The sequence below is a fragment of the Diabrotica virgifera genome, chromosome 8, assembly GCF_917563875.1.
Source record: "Diabrotica virgifera virgifera chromosome 8, PGI_DIABVI_V3a".
Classification (NCBI taxonomy): Eukaryota; Metazoa; Arthropoda; class Insecta; order Coleoptera; family Chrysomelidae; genus Diabrotica; species Diabrotica virgifera.
This window is the reverse complement of record NC_065450.1, coordinates 187,553,562-187,577,892: the sequence shown is the minus strand read 5'-3', so window position 1 is coordinate 187,577,892 and position 24,331 is coordinate 187,553,562. Positions and strand designations below refer to the sequence as shown.

At 32.6% G+C, this 24,331-nt stretch overlaps 2 protein-coding genes across 3 annotated transcripts in view; one reads left to right on the top strand and one right to left on the bottom strand.

The window, feature by feature from the left end:
- LOC126889419 (probable phospholipid-transporting ATPase IM) overlaps positions 1-24,331 on the bottom strand; it is a 534,973-nt gene that overhangs the window by 228,913 nt on the left and 281,729 nt on the right. The gene's annotated exons all lie outside the window — the stretch shown is intronic.
- LOC126889421 (piggyBac transposable element-derived protein 4-like) lies at positions 2,454-4,237 on the top strand. Its single transcript, XM_050657726.1, has one exon. It carries the CDS (start codon positions 2,496-2,498, stop codon positions 3,849-3,851), a length of 1,356 nt encoding a protein of 451 aa, XP_050513683.1. The 5' UTR covers positions 2,454-2,495; the 3' UTR covers positions 3,852-4,237.

Genomic DNA, 24,331 nt, shown 5'->3' with positions numbered 1-24,331 from the left:
TTTCGAGTTATAAGCAATTTAAAATTTGAAAAACGCGGAAATGGCCATTTTTAAGACTTAATAACTCGGTTAAAAATTATTATTATGAAAGTCAGAAAGTGACTAAATCAAAGTTTAAAGTCGCCGCTACATGATCCTGAAGAAATATGTGTCATTAATTTACTACTAAGCTGTTATTTTTAATGAATAACAATGAGCGGTTAGATCGTATTGACTCGGCTGTAAATGTGAGTGCGAGTAAGATGCACAATTGGACTGCTGGAATGGCTTCTCTCTCGCACTCAGCATTTACAGTTGCCGCACACGTGCATGGCGCTTATTATTATTACTTAAAAATAACAGCTTAGTAATAAAATAATGACAAAAATTTCTTCAGGATCTTGTAGGGGGGCTTTAAACTTTGATTTAGTCATATATTGACTTTCATAATAATAACTTTTAACCGAGTTATTAAGCCTTGAAAATCGCCATTTTTCGTTTTTCTCAATTTTAAATTGCTTATAAGTCGAAAACGATCAACTTTAGAGAAACATTATAAGAGACCTTTTTTGTCCAGAATGGTCCAAAAAATTAAAGAAAAAATTCTTTGGGCCAAAAATATTGATTCTTGCAATTTGATTAAAAAAAAATTGTTAAAAAAAATTGGCCCAATTTTCACGTAGGCGACTTCTTGAACCTGATTCTGGGCTGTCTCACGAATGTGATTATGCAAAAAAATCTCATGGGAATATTTTTCCCTTCGAACCCGCCGTTTTCGCCTTGTCTAATAAGTATTCACTTCAAAAACAAAAAAAAATAGTATGTACCTGTACACATTAATTATCATTAATTTCTATTGTTGAAAATGATAACTCATTCTCACTCAGCGATATTTAACACTATGTTAACACATTATATTTATACGTAACTATATTATTATTATCTTACGGTAAAAATCATAATTGCATAAAAGCAGTAAAGTATAAATTGTGGAATACTTATCGGCAACAAAATTTGCTTTTATTAATTGCACGTTTACTTAGTTTATAGATGTTTAAGAGAACAATTAGATAATACAATTTGTGTATATTTTACAATATATAAATATTTGACAAAAAGTGAATACAGTAGAAGCTCTTTATTCGCGGGGTATACGTTCCGTAAATATGCCGCGAATATGGAAACCGTGAATATGGAATCGTAATTTATATGGGGTTATAGGGGATACGTTCCTAAGTGAGGAAATAAAAAAGCAAATGCCTAAAAAATCAGTTTAATTGAAGTTTTGACCATAGAGATTGATTAATTATTACATATTATCTTCAGGTTTATGCAATTGTTTAGAATTTAGTAAACTCTTACTTGACAGTTTTTCAAAATTGCTTTAATTCAGCCTGATATTCAGCAGCGGCATTAGCATTTTGCCTCTTAAAAATAGGACTTCGTTCCATAAATGGATCAATTTTCATAAAGAAATCACTAAGCTCATTTGCCATTCATAAACCTTCACTAATATTTGTTAAATTAAATGTCACGTTTTCAGTGCTTGTTGAGCCTATTCTTCAACGGGTTCAATTTAACATTTCCTCCAAGTCTGGTTCAAGCGACTCCTGGACGTCACTTGATTGTAACTGTTCGAACCCATCTCGTCCTATCCCACCCGCAATTTCATCAATGTTTGAAAGTTTGAACACAGATTCTTCCTCATTTCCCGCACTCCGAACAGACCACAGTTTTTTCCAGCATGATTTCAAGTTTCAGTTCTTGTAATGATTCTTTTGTGTTTATGATCAAGCATTTCTGTTTTCACTTTAAGTGATAAAACTGGTTTTTTTCGGATCAAAACCCGTTTTTCATTCTTTTTAGTCAATTATAAATTAGGAAGAGAGCGGAAGAGACGTGTTACTTAACCCTTTCTTTACCAGCGCCGTATATATACGGCAACAACTAGATGGGCTCTCAGTCCCACCGCCGTATTTATACGTTCGCCGGTGAAATTGTTTTAAATTCTAGGACAATATACAGGCGACACTTTTTATTTTTTGGTCACATTTTAAACCCACCGTCACATTTATACGGCAGTTTAAACAAGTCTGTACGCTCAGTGCCGTAATAATTCGTTCATATAAACGTGCTATCAGAACCACCGCCGCAAATATATGGCATCAGCAAAGAATATCGATGGAGCCCGATTCAACACGAGTTATTGGATACCGGTACCGCCGGTCGGTTATATTGAACAGTAACAGTGCAACGTGCCAAGCCAAGCGGTAAGGAAAGTAAATAAAATGGCGTGTAGTTCGAATACGTCGCGGAAGAGAAAACGTGAGAAAACTAAAGTTAGTATGTGTGGCCTTGCGGAGGCCGATATCGATAGAATACTAGATTGTCTAGATTCGGATGAAGATCCCTACATTGACAGTGGAAGTGAATTTCAACCAGTGATATGGGTTCACCCATATCACTGATTTCAACCTACTGACAGTGAAGCTAGTAGCGAAGAAGAGATTGATCACATGTTGTGCACCGAAAACCACAGCGACAGTGAGGATGAGATAAATGAAATGGCGGCCAATGATGAACAGAAAGAAGCACAAGCGGTAAGGAATGCTTTACCTGAAAACTTTAGCGTGAACTGGACAAAAGGCAAGTTTATTCCTCAAATACATAATTTTGACGATAAAACTGCTGGTGCTTGTTTAGAAAACACGGAAGTTCCATTCAGTGAATTGGATTATTTTCTATTATTTATGAATGATGAGGTAGTGAACATGATTATAACGCAGACTAATAAATATGCTTTAGAACAGACACATTTGAATACAAAAATAACTTGGACAGCAATGACTAAAGAAGATTTCTTTACTTTTATTGCTGTTCTTTTCCTTGCTGCCCGTCATCGAAAAAACAAACTTGTCGAAAATTGGTCGACAGATGAATTGTTGTACACTCCAATATTTGGAAAAGTTATGTCCAGAAACCGCTTTCAAATTATATTACGCATGTTACATTTTGCAGATAATGCCCAACAAATTAAAGGCGACTCTTTCCATAAGTTACGAGGAATTTTCGAAAAGATCAAAAATACATTTGCTCAGACATTTTCTCCATTCCAGAACTTAGTAATTGATGAGAGTTTAATGCTTTTTAAAAGACGCCTGCTTTTCAAGCAGTTTATAAGGACAAAACGTCATCGTTTTGGCATTAAACTATTTCTTTTGTGCGACTGTGAGACAGGATACGTTTTAAATTTTATCGTATATACAGGCTCCAAAACGGAAATAGAGCTATACAAGGATCTGGGGATATCAGGGTCAGTTGTAACAACACTTATGAAGTCTTATTTAGATAAAGGCCACTCTCTATTCACGGATAACTGGTATACCTCTCCAACGCTTTCTACCTATTTATTTGAACACAAAACAAATACATGTGGTACCGTTAGAACTAACAGAAAACAAATGCCTGATTTATCGGGTAAATTAGAAAAAGGCGAAACAAAATCGATGGTTAGCGATAATATGTTAGCCGTTAGATGGAAAGATCGTAGAGACGTTAATATGTTGACAACTTTTCATAAAGATCAAATGATAAATGTAAATAAAACAAACATGAAGACAGGGGAATCTGTGAAGAAACCGGAATGTGTCGTCCACTACAACCAAAATATGGGAGCAGTAGACAGAACGGATATGATGCTAAGTTCCACAGAATGCGTTAGAAAAACATTAAAGTGGTACAAGAAACTATTCTTTCACATTCTTGATCTATGTGTCCTGAACAGTCATGCATTATTCCTTATGCAAAATCCAGGGCAGTTGCCCTTGGCAGATTTCCAATTGAGGCTAACTCGACAGCTGCTTGAAAGGTAATTTTGTGAGAGACTATAAATTTATTTTATTTACGAAAATCTTTTGTTACAGTTATAATGTACCAAAAACCATACCCAGGACGTTGAATACATCAAAACATCTGACGGGGCGACATTTTCCGGCTATGGTACCAAATAAAAAAGTTCGAAGATGTATTGTTTGTTCACAGTCTAAAATTCGTGACCAAAAAAAGAGGCGAGATTCAAGATATATGTGCAATGAATGCGACGTGGGTCTATGTGTTTTTCCTTGCTTCGAAGAATATCACACAAAAGAAATGTATTAAAATGTATATTCTTATAATAAAATATACAAGCTGAATCAATTATTTCATATCAATAGTATTTATTATCTCCTCATAAAACAACTCTTGATCTATTTTCTATAATGCCGTATATACAGTGAGCACGTAAAGGTTGGAATAAATTCATTTTCTCGAGAATGGACGATTTTGGAAAAAAATTCCGAAACAGGTCAATTTTGATTTTTAAATTACGACTTTTTGGCATATATATCATACTAGTGACGTCACCCATCTGGGCGTGATGACGTCATTGATGATTTTTTTAAATGAGAATAGGGGTCGTGTGATAGCTTAATTGAAAGGTAATTCAATTCTCTATTTAGTAATATAAACGTTAACATAATTATTTATACAGGGTGTCCAAAATATTTTTTTTGGATTAAATTTATTGACATAAAAAGAAGAATGTATGTAATTTATTCAACTCAAAATGCATTTTACTGCTCTCAGAAAACAGAAAAATGTTTATTTGAAAAATATTCATGACTTTTCGCTTAAATTAAATGTTCAAACTGTCACGAAGCTGGTGGGTGGCTGCTTAATATTGAATTTAAGCAAAAACCAATATTTATTTGCCAAATAAACATTTTTTTCTGTTTTCTGATAGCAGTAAAATGTATTTTGAATTAAATAAATTACACACATTCTTCTTTTTATGTCAATAAATTTAATTAAAAAAATTTTTTTTTTGACACCCTGTATAAACAATTATGTTAATGTTTATATTACTGAATAGAGAATTGAATTACCTTTCAAATGAGCTATCACACGATCCCTATTTTCATTTAAAAAATCATCGATGACGTCATCACGCCCAGATTGGTGACGTCACTAGTATAATATATATGCCAAAAAGTCATAATTTAAAAATAAAAATTGACCTGTTTTAGGATTTTTTTCGAAAATCGTCCATTCTCGAGAAAATGAATTTATTCCAACCTTTACGTGCTCACTGTATATGGCACTGGGGCTCATGACATTTTAAAAACTCTGGTTCTGGCAGTACTACATAGGTATTGACGACCGGTAAAGAAAGGGTTAATTACAATTTTTGTAACGAATAAAAAAGTAAAACAATAAACACACAATGCAGCTCTTACCAAAGCATGGAAACTGCAATCACGGCAGAACTTAATGCTCTATATTTTGAGTCATTTTACCTAGACATTCTCATTGTTTACAGTCTCAAAAACTTCGACGACGGCGACAGCGGGTTACCTCAAAGGAACTGCCGATGCCGATAGCTTTTGGAAATTTAACGATCCGCGAATAAAGAAATCTGGGGCCGCGACTATAGGAATTGGGTCGCATTTTTTTAATCCGCGACTAGTGAAAACGCGAATAAAGGAAGCGCGAATAAGGAGCTTTTACAATATATAAACAGAGATAGCAAGCGACCCAAATTAAAGCGAACCTATAAACTCAGTTTTTTGTGCCCTTTTCAAATGTGAAAACGGATTTTGAAAATTTCAATATAAGTGTTGTTTCAAGGTCACAATTACTTTATGTTTTTTGTTAATCCGGCCCTGGATGTTTCTTGTGATTAGTAAATGGGTCGTTCTAATGTAGTAAATAAGTATTGATTATTTTAAAAATGAGTATTTGTTCATTAACTTTAATAACTTATTATTAAAAGTTAATAATACCTGCTTTTTAATCTCGGAGTTCTTAAAAATTTCAATATGATTTCAAAATTAAAGTCATTAAATTGTCTGGTCAAAAAATTGAAGCAAACCATTAAACTTAGTTTTTGTGCTCTTTTCAAATATGCAAATGGGTTTTAAAATTTCAATATACAAGGTGTTGTTTCAAGGTCACAATTAATTTATAATTTTTTTTAGTCTGGACCTGGGTTTTCTTGTGATTAGTAGTTGGATGGTTTGTGTACCAAATATTAAAAAAATATACAGGATGGTTCTAAAATTATGGGTTCTGAAAGACATGGGCAAAATCGATAAAATACTTTTTAACTCGGTTATAAAAATCGGTGATGCAATAAATGTAGTATTTCTAGAACCATTTCTAGAATAAGTGACCCTTATTCACCATTCAAGTATTTCCGTTTCCCAATGAAACACCCTGTATCTCGACTTATAAAGTTTTGAAAGAAATCTCGGTGCGCTAGTACCAAGCACACTAGTTGCGTTTGAATTGTAAGTGGTTTCTCACAAAATTATTTTTGTTTATTTGGGTTTATATGACTGCGGACACTAAATCCATTCGCCAATTTTACTATTTTTTATTTTATTAGTCATTTTTTCGTATTTTATCCTAAAACTAATATGTACTAATACTAATCTCTAATAAACAATTCTACTAATAAATAATTATTTTTGTATTTTTTTTTTAATTTTTTATAATATATTTTTTTTGTATTTTTTTTCTAATGGTTTCAAATGATGTTCTCAGCGTTCCACAGCAAAAACTGCAACATTCTTCATTGATTATAATATTAGGGGGTCTGATTATAATAGTAGAGAGCAAAGTATGGTAAATGTGCACTCACTCGAGCGCTTTGGGGACCTATTGGGTTGTGAAGGGTAGGTCCTAAAACCAAAAAAAAGTTAAGTAAAATTTTCCATTTTAGTGGGAACTTTCCATTTTTAATTTAATTTTCCATTTCCAACATTTTTTTTAGATTATAGCGCCATCTATCCATAATTCGAAAAAATGTTTCGAATAAAAGTTGCTTATTTTTACGTAAAGAATCCAAATCTGGAATAAAAATTTGGGGCTCCTATTTAAGATTTTAAAGTAACCCCCCACCCCACCTCCGTGGGGGGTCGTGTTTGGTACCATTCCATAGATTTTTCAAAAATATTGATTAAGTGTATTTTGCAGTTTTTCGATCTAATTAAAATTTTAAATTTACCCCTTTCCGTGGGGAATCATGTTTGGTAAAATTCGATACATTTTTGAAAAATATTGAACACGTATTTTTTAGTTTTTCGATCTAACGTTCATTTCGCGAATTATTCGCTTTTTTTTGTGAAACTTTTTAACTCACCCATTTCCTTACGCCCCGCTCAAATCGTCAGATTTTTGAAATATACACTGTTTTGCATGTCCTTAACTTACCTTATCTTAATCTGACAATTTCGAGTATTTTTAAGGATAGATTTTTTTTCGGGCCCCCCTTAACGAACACCTCTGTGTTAAGAGCCAATATATGGTAGAGGTACATCTGCAGGGCACCAGGTTTCTCCCCATATGATAATTTGACGCGCTCGAATAACTGCAAAAATCCCCGCTTGGGCTCCCCTACATAAACTCGCTACACTTTGTATAAAACCCTAACCTAATTTCCGTTTCTAATGTTAAAAAAACACTAATTACGAAAAAGCTTTCAGAATCCATCTTGTTTAGACTCATTCCACGCTATCACAGTAAGTTTCTCATAAATTTATACCTATTTCTGTATTCAGTATTTTAATTTGATTGTCTCGATGTGCTTTTCATTAATATTAGCCAATCCCATATAATTTAAGCTCAACACGAAAGTAGTTGTCCATCAAGATGTCGTCCTGTGAAGTTCATAAACATAGACCGAGGTTTATCACCTGATCTATTTCCAGAATGACCCAATTAAGTTCTTCATTCCCGAAAGCTTTTACTGTTATTGCAGGAAAAATTCGTATAAATCACGAAAATTTGGAGGTCATGTGGTTCAGCGACGCGGAATTACCAAATTACTACAAAAAATATGAGTAGAATATACAGCTAGAAAGGAAAGAAATATTTGTAATGATTGTTGCTAATTTCATCTTTAGACAGAACTACATACATTTTTAGTAGAAGAACAGTATTTAGTCGAATGACGCAAAGGAATTGATATAAGACAAGCCTCGTGGTTGAATAATGGCAGGTCAGAGAATGGACCACGATACGTAGAGTCGAACAACTGTTCAAAATAGCTCAAGACAGAGAGAATATTGCCGTGTAAATCTGTAACTACTAACTCGATATGTTATTGACTTACTAATCGTGGTATTTTCTTTCTATTGACTTCTTTTAGTATGGGTAACCACATCCTACTGCATTCTACCGAGGAATTTGCGACACAATTGGTTTCATTTAGCATAATAATTAGAGCCGCTTCTTTGATTTTTCTCTTTTTACTATCTGTTTCTTCCAGGACTATACTTGAATCTCTCCACTGAACGCTATGTCCATTATCCCATGCGTGTTGACATATTTGAGATCTATCAAATTCTCTATTTTTAATATAAGACTTATGTTCACTTATTCTAACGCTTAATGGTCTTGATGTTTCACCTAAATAAAATTCTTCGCATTCACAAGGTATTTTCTTATAGGCAATACAATTCTTTGTTCTTTCTTGTTAAGGAGAGTTCTCAAGGAGAGATCTAATAGATCTCGATGTGTTTGTTGTTTTGAATGTTGTTGAAATGTTGAATTTATTTCCTACTGTTTTAAGTTTCTCGGATAGTCCTTTTATATAAATATGGTATTGATATTTTCCTCGTATTATTTCTTGTGAATGTTATAGGATCCCGTTCCAAGTTGTTCTGTTCCAATCGATCCAATCTTGACAATTTCCTTATGTATAAACGATAAAGGATAATCATTTTTTTAATAAAACAGATGTTAACAATTGTTTTTCTTCTAAAAATGAATTTTCGTTAGAACAAGTAATTTTGGCTCTATCATATAAGGATTTAATGATACCCTTTTTAACGTTGATGTTGTGATTTGATTTGTAATTGAGATATCTGTTGGTGTGTGTTGGTTTTCACTTGAGTCTCATATCCAGTATCCTTTTTTGAGACTAAAACATCGAGGAAAGGCAGGGTGTTATTATATTCCTTTTCCATTGTAACTGTTATTGTCTCTTCTTGATCGTTTATAATATTTAGGAATATATCCAACAATTCTGATCTATAAGACCATATTGAAAACACATCATCTACATATCACCCCCATACTGTGGGTTTTAAATTTTGTTTAAATTTTGGGTCTTTAGTTGTCTGCATGAGCTTCTTTCTGATGAGGTTGAAATACATACATAAGATGTTCCGCAAAAGTGCTTGCTTTGTTTTCATCACTACGAGCTCAGCTATCATTTTCCACCTACCGTCTTTTCTTATTAGACAAGGCGAAAACGGCGGGATCGTTGGAGAAAATATTCCCATGAGATTTTTTGGCATAATCACATTCGTGAGACATCCCAGAATAAGGTTCAAGAAGTCGCCCACGTGAAAAGTGGTCCAAATTTTTTTTAACAATATTTTTGGCCAGGACAAATTTTTTTTAGATGTTTTAAACCACTCTGGACAAAAAAGGTCTCTTATAATTTTTCTCTAAGTGGACCGTTTTCGAGTTATAAGCAATTTAAAATTGAAAAAAACGAAAATTGGCGATTTTCAAGGCTTAATAACTCGGTTAACAGTTATTATTATAAAAGTCAGAAAGTGACTAAATCAAAGTTTAAAGCGCCCCCTACAAGAGTCTGAAGAAATTTTTGTAATTATTTTATTACTAAACTGTTATTTTTAAGTAAAAACATTGATTATAGACACGGATGTGTCTATAATCAATGGTAACAATAATGAGCGCCATGCCCGTATAAGGCGGCCGTCAATGTGAGTGCGAGAGAGATGCCATTCCGGCAGTCAATGGTGCATCTTACTCGCACTCACATTTACAGCCGCGTCAATGCGATCTTACCGCTCATTGTCAGTAATTAAAAATAACAGCTTAGTAATAAATTAATGACACAATATTTTAGTATCATGTAGGGTAGGCTTTAAACTTTGATTTAGCCACTTTCTGATTTTCATAATAATAATTTTTAACCGAGTTATTAAGTTTTCAATTCAAGATGGCCATATTCGCCTTTTTCAAATTTTAAATTGTTTATAACTCGAAAACGATCAACTTTAGGGAAAAATTACAAGAGATCTTTTTTGTCCAAAATGGTCCAAAAAACCTAAAAAAATTGTACGGACCGAAAATATTTATTTTTAAAATTTAATTAAAAAAAAATGTTAAAAAAAATTGGACCAATTTTCGCGTGGGCGACTTCTTGAACCTTGTTCTGGGGTGTATTACAAATGTGATTATGCAAAAAAATCTCATGGGAATATTTTTTCAAACGAACCCGCCGTTTTCGTCTGTCTATATATTTTGTTGTTGGGATTTCAGTTTCTTTGCCAGGTGAAGGGAGAAGGGAGAGTGATCAAAAGAAAAATCAAACGATGTTGTATATTTAAGTAATTAGAAGCGATGCCTTTGATGACAATATTGATTGACTGACCATAGTGCCATATCTTTTGTGAAATACTTCCCACAAATTACTATTCGATATATTTTACAAGCAAGAAAAATCTATTACGTGAACTTGAACTTCCCGCGTCGCCAGTTCGATTACACACTGTCATTTAACTACACAATATCAATATCACTATTTACAAGGTGGAGGTGGGAGTAATAAAGTGACGCATCCTTCAAAGGACTGAAAACTCCGCCCAACCCATAAGGTATTTTCATCAAACGACGAACGTCTCTATCGGCGATACCAAACTCTAATCAAATATTCTATGGAAAATAATAATCAGAACCGAACTTTAAACTTCCAAGACGAGCTCATATTATTAATAAATTATGATAAAAAACGTTAAATATTGTTAAGTAGGTTTAATAGCTTAGAATTTTTTTTTTTTTATTTACATTAACGTGCTCGGCAACTATGGCCACTCGCACGGGCTTAGAAAAATTGATACGCAAGGCAAAACACTTTTGTCTTAGTGCAGCCGATATGTGAAACAATTGTGTATTTAATGATAGAAGCATATTAGGTCTGGATCCCGCGTATGAAAAAATAGTTGATTAATAGCAAGCTCAAAATTTGTTAATAGCTTAAGGGTATCTAGTCGGATAAACTTTGATATATGGGAACACTGGAACAGGAGCAGTTTTAATTGTGGAACAGGTTAAAAATTTGGAACGGTCAGACCACAAAAACGGCACATTTATTTTGTCCGACAGAATAGACTTAAACTCTCCGAACATAGATTAAACTCTCATGCAAAAATCAGACTGCTATTTATCACCTGTCATAATTCCTGTCATTTGACATATTCTACATGTTCCACTCATTAAAACGCCCATTTGGTGATAAATAGAGGTCTGATTTTTACATGAGAGTTTAATCTCTGTTCGAAGATTTTAAGTCTGTTCTGTCGGACAAAATACATGTGCCGTTTTCGTGGTCTGACCGTTCCAAATTTTTAACCTGCTCCACAATTAAAACTTCCCCTGTTCCAGTGTTCCCATATATCAAAGTTTGTCCGACTAGACATCCTTAAGCTATTAACAAATTTTCAGCTTGCTATTAATCAACTTTTTTTTCATACGCGGGATCCAGACATATATAATTTGGACCACATATACTACACATATAAAGGTTCAAATTTAGATACGAGGCCATCTCAGATTTTGCCTTTTACAAAAATAGCGGGAATTCAAAATGGCGACTATACATATGTGACTAATAATAGCACGATAACTTTTGAACGAAAAGTCCGATTTCAACCAAATTTGGTATATAGGTTCTTTTTCTTTTGATGTATAAGATCAAAGTCTTAAACAGGAAAAATCGGCTTACCAAAAGTTGTGTTTTTCCTGGTTTTTATGTAAAAATATGTTGTATTTTTTTCAACTTTTTTTTCAATTCTTTCACCCTGTATATATTAATTCTTCAAAAAGTGAATACCGCCATTGAAAAGAGCGTAAAAATATTTTTTAGCAAATATTTTGAACTTTTTAGTAATGTTAATTACCATTTAATAAATGCATAACGTATCTTCACATGTACCTATGTGCGACAGACTCGTGCAAATATTATAAGAATTACTGTGCATTTAATGATGAAAGCATATAATTTGGACCACATATACGACACATATAAAGGTTCGAATTTAGATATAAGGCCATCTCAGATTTTGCCCTTTACAAAAATGGCGGGCATTCAAAATGGTGACTATATATATATATATATATATATATATATATATATATATATATATATATATATATATATATATATATATATATTGCATTTGCGTCCCTCGTGGCTTCTGTATAGTTTTGACTCTTCGTGACTTCCGATCAATATACAGCGTGTATATTAACAAGAATGATTCCATACAGTTAGCGCTCGCTTTGGCATCCGTTATACTGGCAACAATGTACTATGGTATCAAGTCAAATATTTAACCTTGGTCGTGTTTACGTGAGAATTTAGTTGAAGAACCCAGACAAATTCTATTTATAACTTTTGCCAAGTATGTGGTTTGCTCGAATATACGATAAGGATTTGCTGTAAATTCTTTGTTTCCGTTTTTATACTCTTAAATCAGGTTAGAAAAACTTAATTTCTTGGGTGTAGTTATGAATAATGTATTTTCTAGACTTTAAAATTTTCTATTTTATTTTGATGGAAGAAGATTATGGATTTCGGAAGATTTCGATGGAATAAGTTATAATGTAATATACCTAACAATACCACTATATACCCTTGACAAATGTTTTTTTTTTAGTTAATAATTGTTTGATGAGCCTTTCGATAGGTTAGGTTTGGTTTATTCTTAAATTTTATTTTGATAAATAATCGGTATTGTTTCTCTCTCTCTCTTTCTCTCTCTCCCTCTCTTTCTCTCCCTGTAATACCTTCCCTTATTATGAAGTATTGGGCGCTCTTGCGTTTCTTAGCCAAAAATCAAAGATGACTGATTACTGATTCGCAGGATTAGCGCATCCTTTTCTGTTTTATTCTTTCGAAATTTGCTATACAAGTATTTTCCATTGCTCTCTGTTTCTCGCTCTCTGTTTGACTTCTCTCCATCTCAACGACAATTCTTTCATGATCTCTTGTTACAGTTCTTCTCCAGCAATTAATATTTTGATTTTGGTTAATTCTGATATATCGCGTGTGTTCCAGATTTTTCTTAGGAGGAAACAGTAGCGATCAACAGGTAGCGAAAACGCGTTCCAAGATTGCAGCTGTAATTTTGAATATTTTTTCGAAATATTTGGCACACGTATTCGTAATATAATAAAGAATGGCGGTACAGAGCCAATTTGAAAAATATATTAATATGTGGAAATTACTCTGTAATTAAATACAATATTAAAAAAACGAGCCTGTACCGCCATTAAGAAGACCAAAAAAAATACACTTTCTTCAAATAAACTTTTTTATCCGATGCCTAGATTTTGTGTAATTTTGGAACTACTAAATTTTTTTATTTCATTAGTAGTTCCAAAATGACACAAAATCTAGGCATCGGATAAAAAAGTTTATTTGAAGAAAGTGTATTTTTTTGTTCTTCTTAATGGCGGTACAGGCTCGTTTTTTTTTAATATTGTATTTAATTACAGAGTAATTTCCACATATTAATATATTTATTAATTTGGGCTCTGTACCGCCATTCTTTATTATATTACGAATACGTGTGCCAAATATCTCGAAAAAATATTCAAAATTACAGGCGCAAACTTGGAACGAATTTTGGCTACCTATTGATCGCTACTGTATCACCTTAATGCATTATATGATTATATAATGAGTGCATATTATTGTGCCTTTACTATCCTTTTTTCTACATCTGCTCTATTAGCGCCTTTTTTTCCATGATCGATCCCAGATATGTAAAGTTATCTACCTCCTGTATTTGTCTTCCTTGTATTTTAATTTTAGTTTCTTGGTTGCTGTTTTTTTTAAGTTTGTTTTTTTTTGTCTTTATCTTCAGGCCCATTATCTTGGAGTATTTTGCAAGCTTGTCGATCTTCTTTTGCTTATGGCTGCTATGTTCGGTTAGGGGACAAATGTCATCTGCGAACTACAAATCGTCCAACTAGTTATGCAATTTCCATCTAATACCTGTTTTATTATCGCTTATTTTCTGCATGATCCAGTCCGTTATTATTATAAATATTGTCGGGGATAGCACACATCCTTGTTTAACTCCGCTTTGTATAGCTATATCTACTACCATTTTTCCCGCATGTTGTAATCTGGCTCTATATTTCTTGTAAAACAGTCTGATTAAGTTGATTTATTTTATCGGTAGTCCATATAGTTTTAGAATCTTCCACATTTGTTCTCTGTTTATACTATCGAAGGCCTTTTCAAAGTCACAAGTTTATATTTTTTTGCCATTCACCAGCTTGTTCCAAGATAATTATAGAGTACAAGAGATACAGAGGTACAGGTACAAGATACAGAGGTACAGATAGAGTACAAATGTGGTCGATAGTGTAGCGTTTTGCGCGAAAACCTTCTTGGTTGCTTCTTAGTCTTAGTTTCTTGTCTATTTCTGGCTTCAGTCTATTCAATATGATATTTGACATTATTTTGAATGTGGCACTTAGCAGTGTTATTTCTCGCCAATTCTCGCATTTTTTGGTATCTTAATGGTTAAACCCACGTTCCATTTCTGTGGGAGCTCCTGGTCGGCCCATATCTTGTTAAAGAGTTTGTGTAACATTTCTACTGATTCGTTTGCGTCCGCCTTTATTAAATCTATCGGTAGTTTGTCGCTTTCAGCGGCTTTGCCATTTTTGTTAGTTGATTCAGTGTGTTTTGTATTTCTTCTTTCGTAATTTCAACTGTTCTAATATTTATTTCCTGTATTACATTATCTCCGTCTATATCTGGTGTTTGGAGTATATTTCCTTGCAGTGTTCTTTTCATCTTTGTATTATTTTATGTTCTGATTTAATTATATTATTTCCTTGTTTATCTTTGCTTTGTTTATTACTGTGTAGCGTTTTCCCTGTCAAATTTCGGATGATATTGTACTGTATTTTCATATTTACCATATGATTTACGTAGTATCTTTTGTCTTTTCTGACTTGCTTTTTAACCGCTACATTTTTCTTTGTATTTCCTTTCTACTGCTTTTCCTTCTTCGGTTGCTTCTTTTTGTAACATTTCTTCTTTAAGTTTCTTTCTTTCTTCTCTTAATTGCAATAGTCCAGAAAAATAAGGTTTTTGTCAGGACACTTGACCAGCCAGGTGGCAAATGGTTTTTTTGGAGTTATACATATTACATTATAAATACAACAAAGCCCGTCACAGCTCGGACGAGAATTTTAGTTATTAACAAATAAGGGTCAAATATGACAGTTTTTTTGTTTAAATGGCTACAGGTAAAAATAACGTAATTGTAGATATCTTTTAGTAGATAAGCAAAGGTTTAAAATGGAAGTTTTTCAGTTCTGTTCTGATTATTTATTACTTCGTAAATTGCAAAATAAAACTAAATTTCGAAAATAAAGAAATTGCTATAACTTTTGCAAAAATGAACTTAAGACTTTGATATTGCATGAAATGTTGAGTCAAACAGTCCACATAATGCACAAAAAATTGCAAGACGATTTGTCAATTAGTTTAAATTGCATTCGATTTGTTTATCACAAAGAGCTTTTTTGCAATGTTGTTGTTCAGAAAATAATAATGATACAGCAATTCTGTGGAAACCACAGGAAAGAAGAATACTTACATTTTCAACTTATTTAAAAAATCAATAAGAAGTCATTTTTACCATTCTGAAAACATTTTACGAAAGTAGAATCATTTTTGGCTTATAAACAATTTGAATAACTATATTAACATATTGACTAAATCTGCGTTGGGATTTGAAAAGCTGATATTTTTATACGAATTTTCAAAAAAAAACTTTTCGCCTAGGTTAATTACGAGCAAATTTAGCCACTTCTATTACTTATTTAATTTACAGTTACTTCTATATACATAAAATTCTCCTGTAACAGTGTTGGTTATCATATTCCTCCGAAACGGCTTGACCGATTCTTATGAAATTTTACACATATATTCTGTAGGACTGAAAATAGATTGTAATCTATTATTTATACCCATAAGTAATAAGGGGGGTTACCCTCTGCCACTTTTTTATTGTTTTAGACAAAATTGTCTACCTTAATTTTATAGTATGTACCATTAAAAATATATATACAACCCTTAATTTTCACCCTTCTATCACCAAGACCCTATTTTTTAATAGACATCTATTTATTTGCGTCTATAAAATTCTCCTGTCGTAGTGTTAGTTGCCAATTATTTTAGTGATGACAACTTTGGCATGGTTCTGATTAGTATTCGTTCTATAAGAAATAAAATTGATGAATTATTTTTGTTTCTGGAGGAATTAGGATTTCCTCCGATAGTTGCGGTTACAGAGCACTGGCTTGAAGTTAACGAGCCTTTTTTGTAGAAAAATATACCACAATTGCCAGGTATGATCGTCCAAGTTCGGCTCATGGAGGCACCCTGATTCTCTCTAGAAATAATGATTTTTCTCTGGTAACAAAATATGACTTTTTGTTAAGTGAATCCTTCTTTGAGTTTTCCTTAGTTTATAATAAAAATCTTAATCTTTACATTATTTGCATTTTTAGATCACCTGATTCTACCGTGGAACTATTTTTTCAGAACCTGCTAAATTTGTTAGATGACCTGCCTCATAAAAGCAGAAAAATTCTATGCGGTGATTTTAACATTAATTATGCTGCTGCCAGTGCTACCCAAGTGTCCCTGGCAAACATATTTGAATTGTATGGTCTCTCAATGCACGTTAATTCTCCTACAAGGATTACAAAAACTACATCTACCATAATCGATTATATTTATATTGTCTCAGATTTCTCACCCCTTGATGTCTGCTCTACAGTTATTAATGCGGGACTATCTGATCATGAAGCAGTGTATACGAAGTTTAACATCTTCAGCAAACCCTCCTCAAAAACCCGACGTTTAGGTAGGATTTTTTCCGCCCAGAATTTTCGTAAATTCCAAAATTTATGCTTAACTTCTGAGTGGCAATTTCCTTCTATAGACGTGGACTATAATTTCAGTGTTTTTCTAGATAAGCTTCTCCACATCTTCAATAAGGCATTTCCTTTAATTCCTATTAAGCCAAAACATCGCAAACCTTGGGTTACGAAAGGTATTCGCATATCAGCTAAGAATATGCGTTCACTACTATACATCAAGAAATTTACTACCAATGTTGCTGTCACTGAATATATCATGAAGTACAGGACAACATATCTAAAACTTGTCAGTTCAGCTAAAAAAGACTATTATCAAAATCGTCTGGGAAGCTCTAAAAGTGTTGCAAAAGAAACTTGGTCTATTATAAACGATCTTCGAAATAAAACTCACACAGCTCAATCATTTTCCCTTCCAAATCCTGAAAGTCTAAACGACTACTTCGTTAATGTGAGTAAAAATATAACATCAACAATTTTGCCGCAACAAGATCCCATTTCCTATCTTTCTAATTCAAGACAGGTCTCGAATTCATTCTTTTTACGACCAGTCGATAACTCTGAACTGATCCAAACAATCAATAGTATCAAAAGCAAATCATCCTGTAGTACTGATGGACTATCTATAAAATGTTTCTCTAATCTCACAGAAAATGTGTTGGAAATCCTCCTCTCACTAATTAATGATTCCTTCGAAAAAGGTAAATTTCCAGAGTGCCTAAAGACAGCCATTATTATTCCTCTTCATAAGGGTGGCGAAAAATCTGATGCCTGCAACTATAGACCTATTGCCTTACTACCGGTACTCTCCAAAATTATTGAGAGACTCATTAAAACTCGACTTATATCCTTTATCGTTGATAACAACATTTTATCACAAAATCAGTTCGGCTTTTTAACAAATAAATGTACCACTGATGCCATGTTTTCTGTACTACATGAGGTTTACCAAGCACTAAACAATAATCTTTATACTGCCACTGTTTTCTGCGACTATGCCAAAGCTTTTGATTGTGTAAATCACGACATCTTGATTACAAAACTAAATTTCTATGGAATTCGAGGTATTTCTTTGAATTGGTTCCAATCCTACTTGAATAATCGGAAACAACTAGTTAGAGCAAATGATACTGACTCTAGTCTCAAAAACATCGTATGTGTAGTACCACAAGGTTCAGTATTGGGTCCTATACTGTTCCTTATCTTTATAAATGACATCACTAATTTAAAAATCAATGGGAAAATTTTTCTTTTTGCTGATGATACCAGTATCACTTGGAGCAACTCAACTATTGCATCTCTTCATGAAACTATAACTTCGGATCTACTGACGATAAAGACCTGGTCTGACTCTAATTTACTCTCTTTTAACGTAAATAAAACAGTAGCATGATCCTATAAAGGAGCTCTTCAACCTTTGCCTCTTAATAACAGCCAGATCAGTACCGTTGATTCTGTAAAATTTCTTGGTATTTTTTTAGACAGCAACCTCAAATCGGCCCTTCATATCGATTCGTTAAGTAAGAAACTCGCCTCAGCTTGCTATGCAATACGATCTGTCTCAAGGGAACTCAATTTAGCATCTTCTAAAATAACATATTTTTCGTTGTTCGAGTCTCATCTTCGATATGGTCTTCCTTTTTGGGGTTCTAGTACAGCTGCTCAATTTGATGTCATTTTTCGATTGCAAAAAAGAGCAATAAGATATTTGTTTGGCCTCAGAAGATCTACACATTGCAGAAGTTACTTCAGAGATCGCGAAATTTTAACACTTCCATCTTTATATATTCTAGAAACGGTTTGTTTAATTCGTAAACACCTTCATGTCTTTCCATCAAGGCACAATCATCTTTACTCCACCAGAAATTCAATCTTTGATATTTATTTACCGATTCCATCCACTGAGTTAGTAAAGAAATCTATATTATATTCCGCAAAGAAACTGTACAATCATCTTCCGTTACAACTTAAATCTGCACCATCTTTCCCTAAGTTCCGTAAAATGACAAAAGCCTATCTATCCAAAAGACCATATTATTCAATAGAAGAATTTCTTAATGAATAACTAAGAAAATTGGGTTCCATACGCAGTAGCATAAACCTATGCAGCAGCAAAACCAGTTCCTTATGTTGTACCTATTTTATTTTATTTGTTGTATGTTCAATTTGCAATTTATATATATTTTGCAATAAATTGTTTTTGTCTTGGCTTTTATATCTTATACTGTACATTATTGACGATTTATCTAATTTTAGTAAATTGTAGTTGTTATTTGTTATTTATATTATGTTTTTCTTTTGACTGTATGTAAGCTTTGTCCATAAAATTGTAAAAATTTTCAGTGACAATAAAGCATATTTCTATTCTATTTTATTCATAATCCTCCGATACCGCTTGAACGATTTTTATGAAATTATATATGTATACTGGAAGGCCTTAGAATCATAATTATCGGCCCCATAACATTTTGTATTGTTAGGTAGGTATATGTGTACATAACATACTCTACAAGACTACAAGAAGTATATATAAATAAAAAAAAATGATCAAAATCCATCAACTATCTCTGGAGATATTAAGAGCAACATATCTTTGAAAAATAAATTTCATTTTTTGAATGCACAGATTTTAATAATTCCCCTCCACCGACCACGAGTCGATTTCGTTAGGGCGTTATTTTTAAAGATATATTAACCACTCTGTTCAAGTTTACTCAAACTTTTACATATAAACTATATACATACCTTGAACTTCAAAATAGCGCTAGTTAGCTTTCTTAATTGTTATGAACAAACTAGCTGTGCATTAAATAAAAAAAGTGGCTAACTTTGACCGTAATTAGCCAAGGTGAAAGTTTTTTTAACATTTGTGTAAAAGTACACATCGAAAACAATGTGATAAATACATGGGTATTTCCTGTACACCAACAATCAGCAAAATATACGAAAGGATCTTAAAAAACCGACTAGAAGACGAATACAAGAAAATGGAAGCAGAAGAGCAAGCAGGATTCAGAGCCGGAAGATCTACAATTGATCACCTTTTTGCAATCGCACAAGTCATGGAAAAGAAAACAGCGATTAACCAAGAGATCCATTTCGTATATTATATTGATCTGAAAAAGGCATACGACAGTGTACCTTCGGTAAAGTTATGGGAGGCAATGGAGAATACAAATATAAACATAGAAATGTGAAAATTGAAAACTACCCCTAACTGTAAAAAATTATAAAACAACATTTTTAACTTTAATATTGTCAATATTTGGTTTTTATTAGGTAAATAATGATTGTTTTATGCTTTAAGATATACTATCATAATATTTCAACCCTTAAAACCACCCTTGCTGGAGCTATATATTAAAAATTTACTTATTCTAAAAGAATCATTTCAGCTTGCATCGATTTACATAAAAATTTGGGATTAGGATCACATCACCCTGTACTTCATATTCTGTATCATGCTTAAGGGCGTTGATTATTTTAGGGGTGTAACCTACCCCCTATTGACAAAAATTATATAAAAACATTGTAAATTTTAATATGGGTAAAATTTGGTTTTGATTGGTTAAATAATGATTGTTTTATACTTTAGGATAAAATATCATATTTCAACCCTTAAAAACCACCCTTAATAACATCACAATTTTTATAAGTAGATAATTTAATAGATCTATACAGAAAAAAAGTAGAATTAAAGAATTACAAAAACATTTATTTACACAAAAATACGAATTTACAAATATGTACAAATACAAATAGTTTTTTAGTCATCTTCCAGTATATCAACCGGTTCTGTGGTATTATACATATATTGAAAATTATCCATAAGCGGACTATTCGATATTTAAAAAAAGAATCGTTTTCTAAACATGGCTCCTTTATTTTTGACGATAAAAAGTTTTTTCAAAAATAATTCTGTAGGATTTTTGAAGAATTCTAAGACCGTGAAAACTAAATTCTGTAAGATCCCTTAGTTTTTAATTGGGGTGAGTTTAAAAGACCCGAATAAGGGGGTGTTTGCTCGTAAATAGAGGTTTTAAATAGCTATAGTATCTCTCTAACTGTTCACTGTAATGAAAATCTATGCACAAGAGAATTTTACTTATTAAATAATAAGCGACAATTTAGTAGTCCATAATTTTTTTCGTATCTCGAGTATTTTCGGAGATATTTTGAAGTAAAAGGTGACAAATAGGCCAATTTTTCTAAAATTAGACCTTTTAAATAGGTCTAACTTCTTGGGTGTATTGATAATACGAATATAAAGGGAATTACAGAAAGGTGAAGACCAATTTTTAATCAGTAGGGTAGTTAGGGGGTTGTTTTCACTGATTTTTTCATAGAGAATAGCAGGTACCGACCTTTTTTTGATCATGAGTCGCTTAATTTTCATACTAGGAGCTTCATACTATTATTTTTTGAAAGGTCTAACAGTATACTTAAAAGATTATTTAAGTTTAATTTAATTTGTGTTACTAAAAGATGCATTTTTGATATCCACAGTTTTTTTGATTAAATGCATATTTTTCGAGGTGTTCTCAAAAAACCATCTAAAAAAGTCGATTTTTTCGTCGAAAAACTGTTACTTTCAAGCGCGAATAACTCGAAAAATACTAGTTTTACGAAGAAAATGTAAAAAACATTTTTTTCTTAGAATTCATTTTTACATCGATTTACATGGTTAAAATATAATAAAAAATTCCCGTCTCCGAGATGGGCTGGCAACCACTCCAAGCTTTTAACGTACAGCGGCATGATATAGAAAATGATCCTTGGACCATTCCCTACCTTCTGTGAAAATTTTAAGTAAATCCATGCTGGACGAAAAAATTGCGAGCCAAAATGCTTAATTTTCTCGACTATAGAAGGAGGAGAAACAATCAGTAAATGTAACCAATATAAATACCTGGGTATGAAAATCACGAATGATGGAACACTGGACGGAGCCATTAAAGAACGAAATATTCAGGGCAGGAAAGCTCCTAAACTCAGTACTCTGGGACAAGCAGATAAACAACCAAAACAAGAAAAAATCTATAACGCCGTAGTGAAAAGCATTATAACATACAGCTGCGAAGTATGGCATATGAAGGAAAAATCAAAACAAATGTTAGATGTCACTGAAATGGATTTCTGGAGAAGAGCTGCAGGAAGACCAAGAAGAGAACATGTCACCAATGAACGGATACGAGAAATAATGAAGGTCACACATACAATAAATGACGAAATCAACGAAATACAACTACGATGGTTTGGTCACATACAAATAATGCATGAAGACAAAATCACAAAACAAGTGCAAAACTAGAAACCGCAAGGTAGAAGAAGACGAGGTAGACCGCGGAAAATTTGGCAGGCAGGAATAAACAAAGCCATGGATGAAAGAGGTCTGCAAGTAGATCAATGTGCGGACAGAGAGGAATGGCGAACGGGTATCGGAAGACGGAGAAGGTTATAAACCGATAATACAATAATAATGTAAAAGTACCAGCTTTTTAAATCCTAAAGTCTAGGGATGGTGCATGGCGGTTGTTGAACAAAAAACCGGGTTTCGGTTATACCGTTTTTTTTTACTTACGGTTTAACCTGGCGGTTATAGCCGGTCAAATAACCGGTTGTTCCAAAAACCGGTTTTCGTTTTTTTAATCAAAAGCAAATACTCAATAGGTTATAATGTTACATTTATATTGCACTTTATTTTGCTCAATTTTCCTCCCGAAAAATTCCCCAACCAATTCAACCTATAAAAATTTTCCCAGGGGCTTTCAAATTACCCTAAAAATGGGCGAAAGTACCCCAATCTCTGATTCGTCGCTAGTTGTAGACGGCTTCGGCGTATATTGCGTTGTGAATAATTGGGATATTCTCAAAAATGATGATCGTACCGATCTACCCGAAATGTCCCTTGGATCTATCAAGTTTAGAAAAATATCCAAATGACTTATATTTTACTTAAAAATAAATTCGATAAACCAATTCATTATTTACTTCTCTACTGCCATCAAAAAATTTCAGTAGGTAATATTTTTTAATACGTTTGTATAATAGCTACCTTTTATTTCCTAATATTTAAAAATTACATATTGGAGATTCCTAATCGTATTTCGGTATTCATATTTCATACAAGAGTCTCAAGTCTCAAGTACTCAAGTATAAACAATTTTTTAGATGATGGTTGGAATATCGATTTCAAGCAGATCACTTACTTTTTTATGTAAATATATTATCATCTAAAACTAAATAACTATTCCCAAAATTGTTTCATAAAAGCTGATGTGACAATTTCGTCCAGTTCTCTATTAGTAAAAAAAAGTTGAATTATGGTTGTTTGGGTTAATTACTTATTACTTCGCATATTATTTATAATACATATGATTGAGATCGAAGATAGATAGAAATTTCTTCATTTTTCTCTAAACAAATTTTTTTCCACAGGTAACTTGTTCGGTTTTCGCCGGTTATTACGTTAAAAAGAAAAAACCTGTTATAACCGGGACAGAAAAAACCGGTAAAACTGATTGTTTCGAATTAAAAAAACCGGTTTTAGGTTATAACCAGTAGGTTTTTCCCATCCCTAAGTCGATTAATTTAGTTTGCAGTCATTACTAACAAAGTTATTCAAATTGTTTTTATAAGCCAAAAATGACTCTACTTTACTAAAATATTTTCGGAATGATAAAAATGACCTTTTATTATTTTTTTTTTAAAACTTTGAAAACATAAGTATTCTTTTTTCATGCTGTTTCCACAAAATTGCTATATCATTATTATTTGATGAAGAAAGCATGCTTCATCATTGCAAAGAAAAGCTTTTTTTTATAAACAAATTGAATAAAATGTAAACTAATTGACGAATCGACTTGAAATTTTTTGTGTATTATCTGGGCTGGAGATGGACTGTTTTACCCAATTGTTCATGTAATATCAGTCTTAAGTTTATTTTTGCAAAAGTTATGGCAAATTTTTTATTTTCAAAATTTAAGTTTTATTTTGCAACTTCCGAAGCAACAAATAATCGTACCAAAATTCAAAAACTGACATTTTTGACCCTTATTTGTTAATAACTAAAATTATCGTGCGAACTGTAACGGACATTTTTGTATTTATAATGTAATAGGTATATAGTATCCAAAAAATTCATTTGCAACCTGGCCGGTCAAGTGTTCCGAACGTATATTTTTGCCTTATTTCCCTGGAGTACAATGTGTCTCCGGTTATCCATTTCTTTTCTCTTTTTTTTTCATCCCTATAATTTCGTTTGCAGTTTTTGCATAATGTCCTTGAAGTTCTTCCATATTTCTTCCACTGTTTCCTCATGTTGGGACAGTGCTGTTCGGTTTAATTTCAGTCTTTTTGT

What these genes read in the sequence shown, in the direction of transcription:
- LOC126889421 (XM_050657726.1), top strand. Translation starts at nt 2,496, where the DNA reads ATGTTGTGCACCGAAAACCACAGCGACAGTGAGGATGAGATAAATGAA.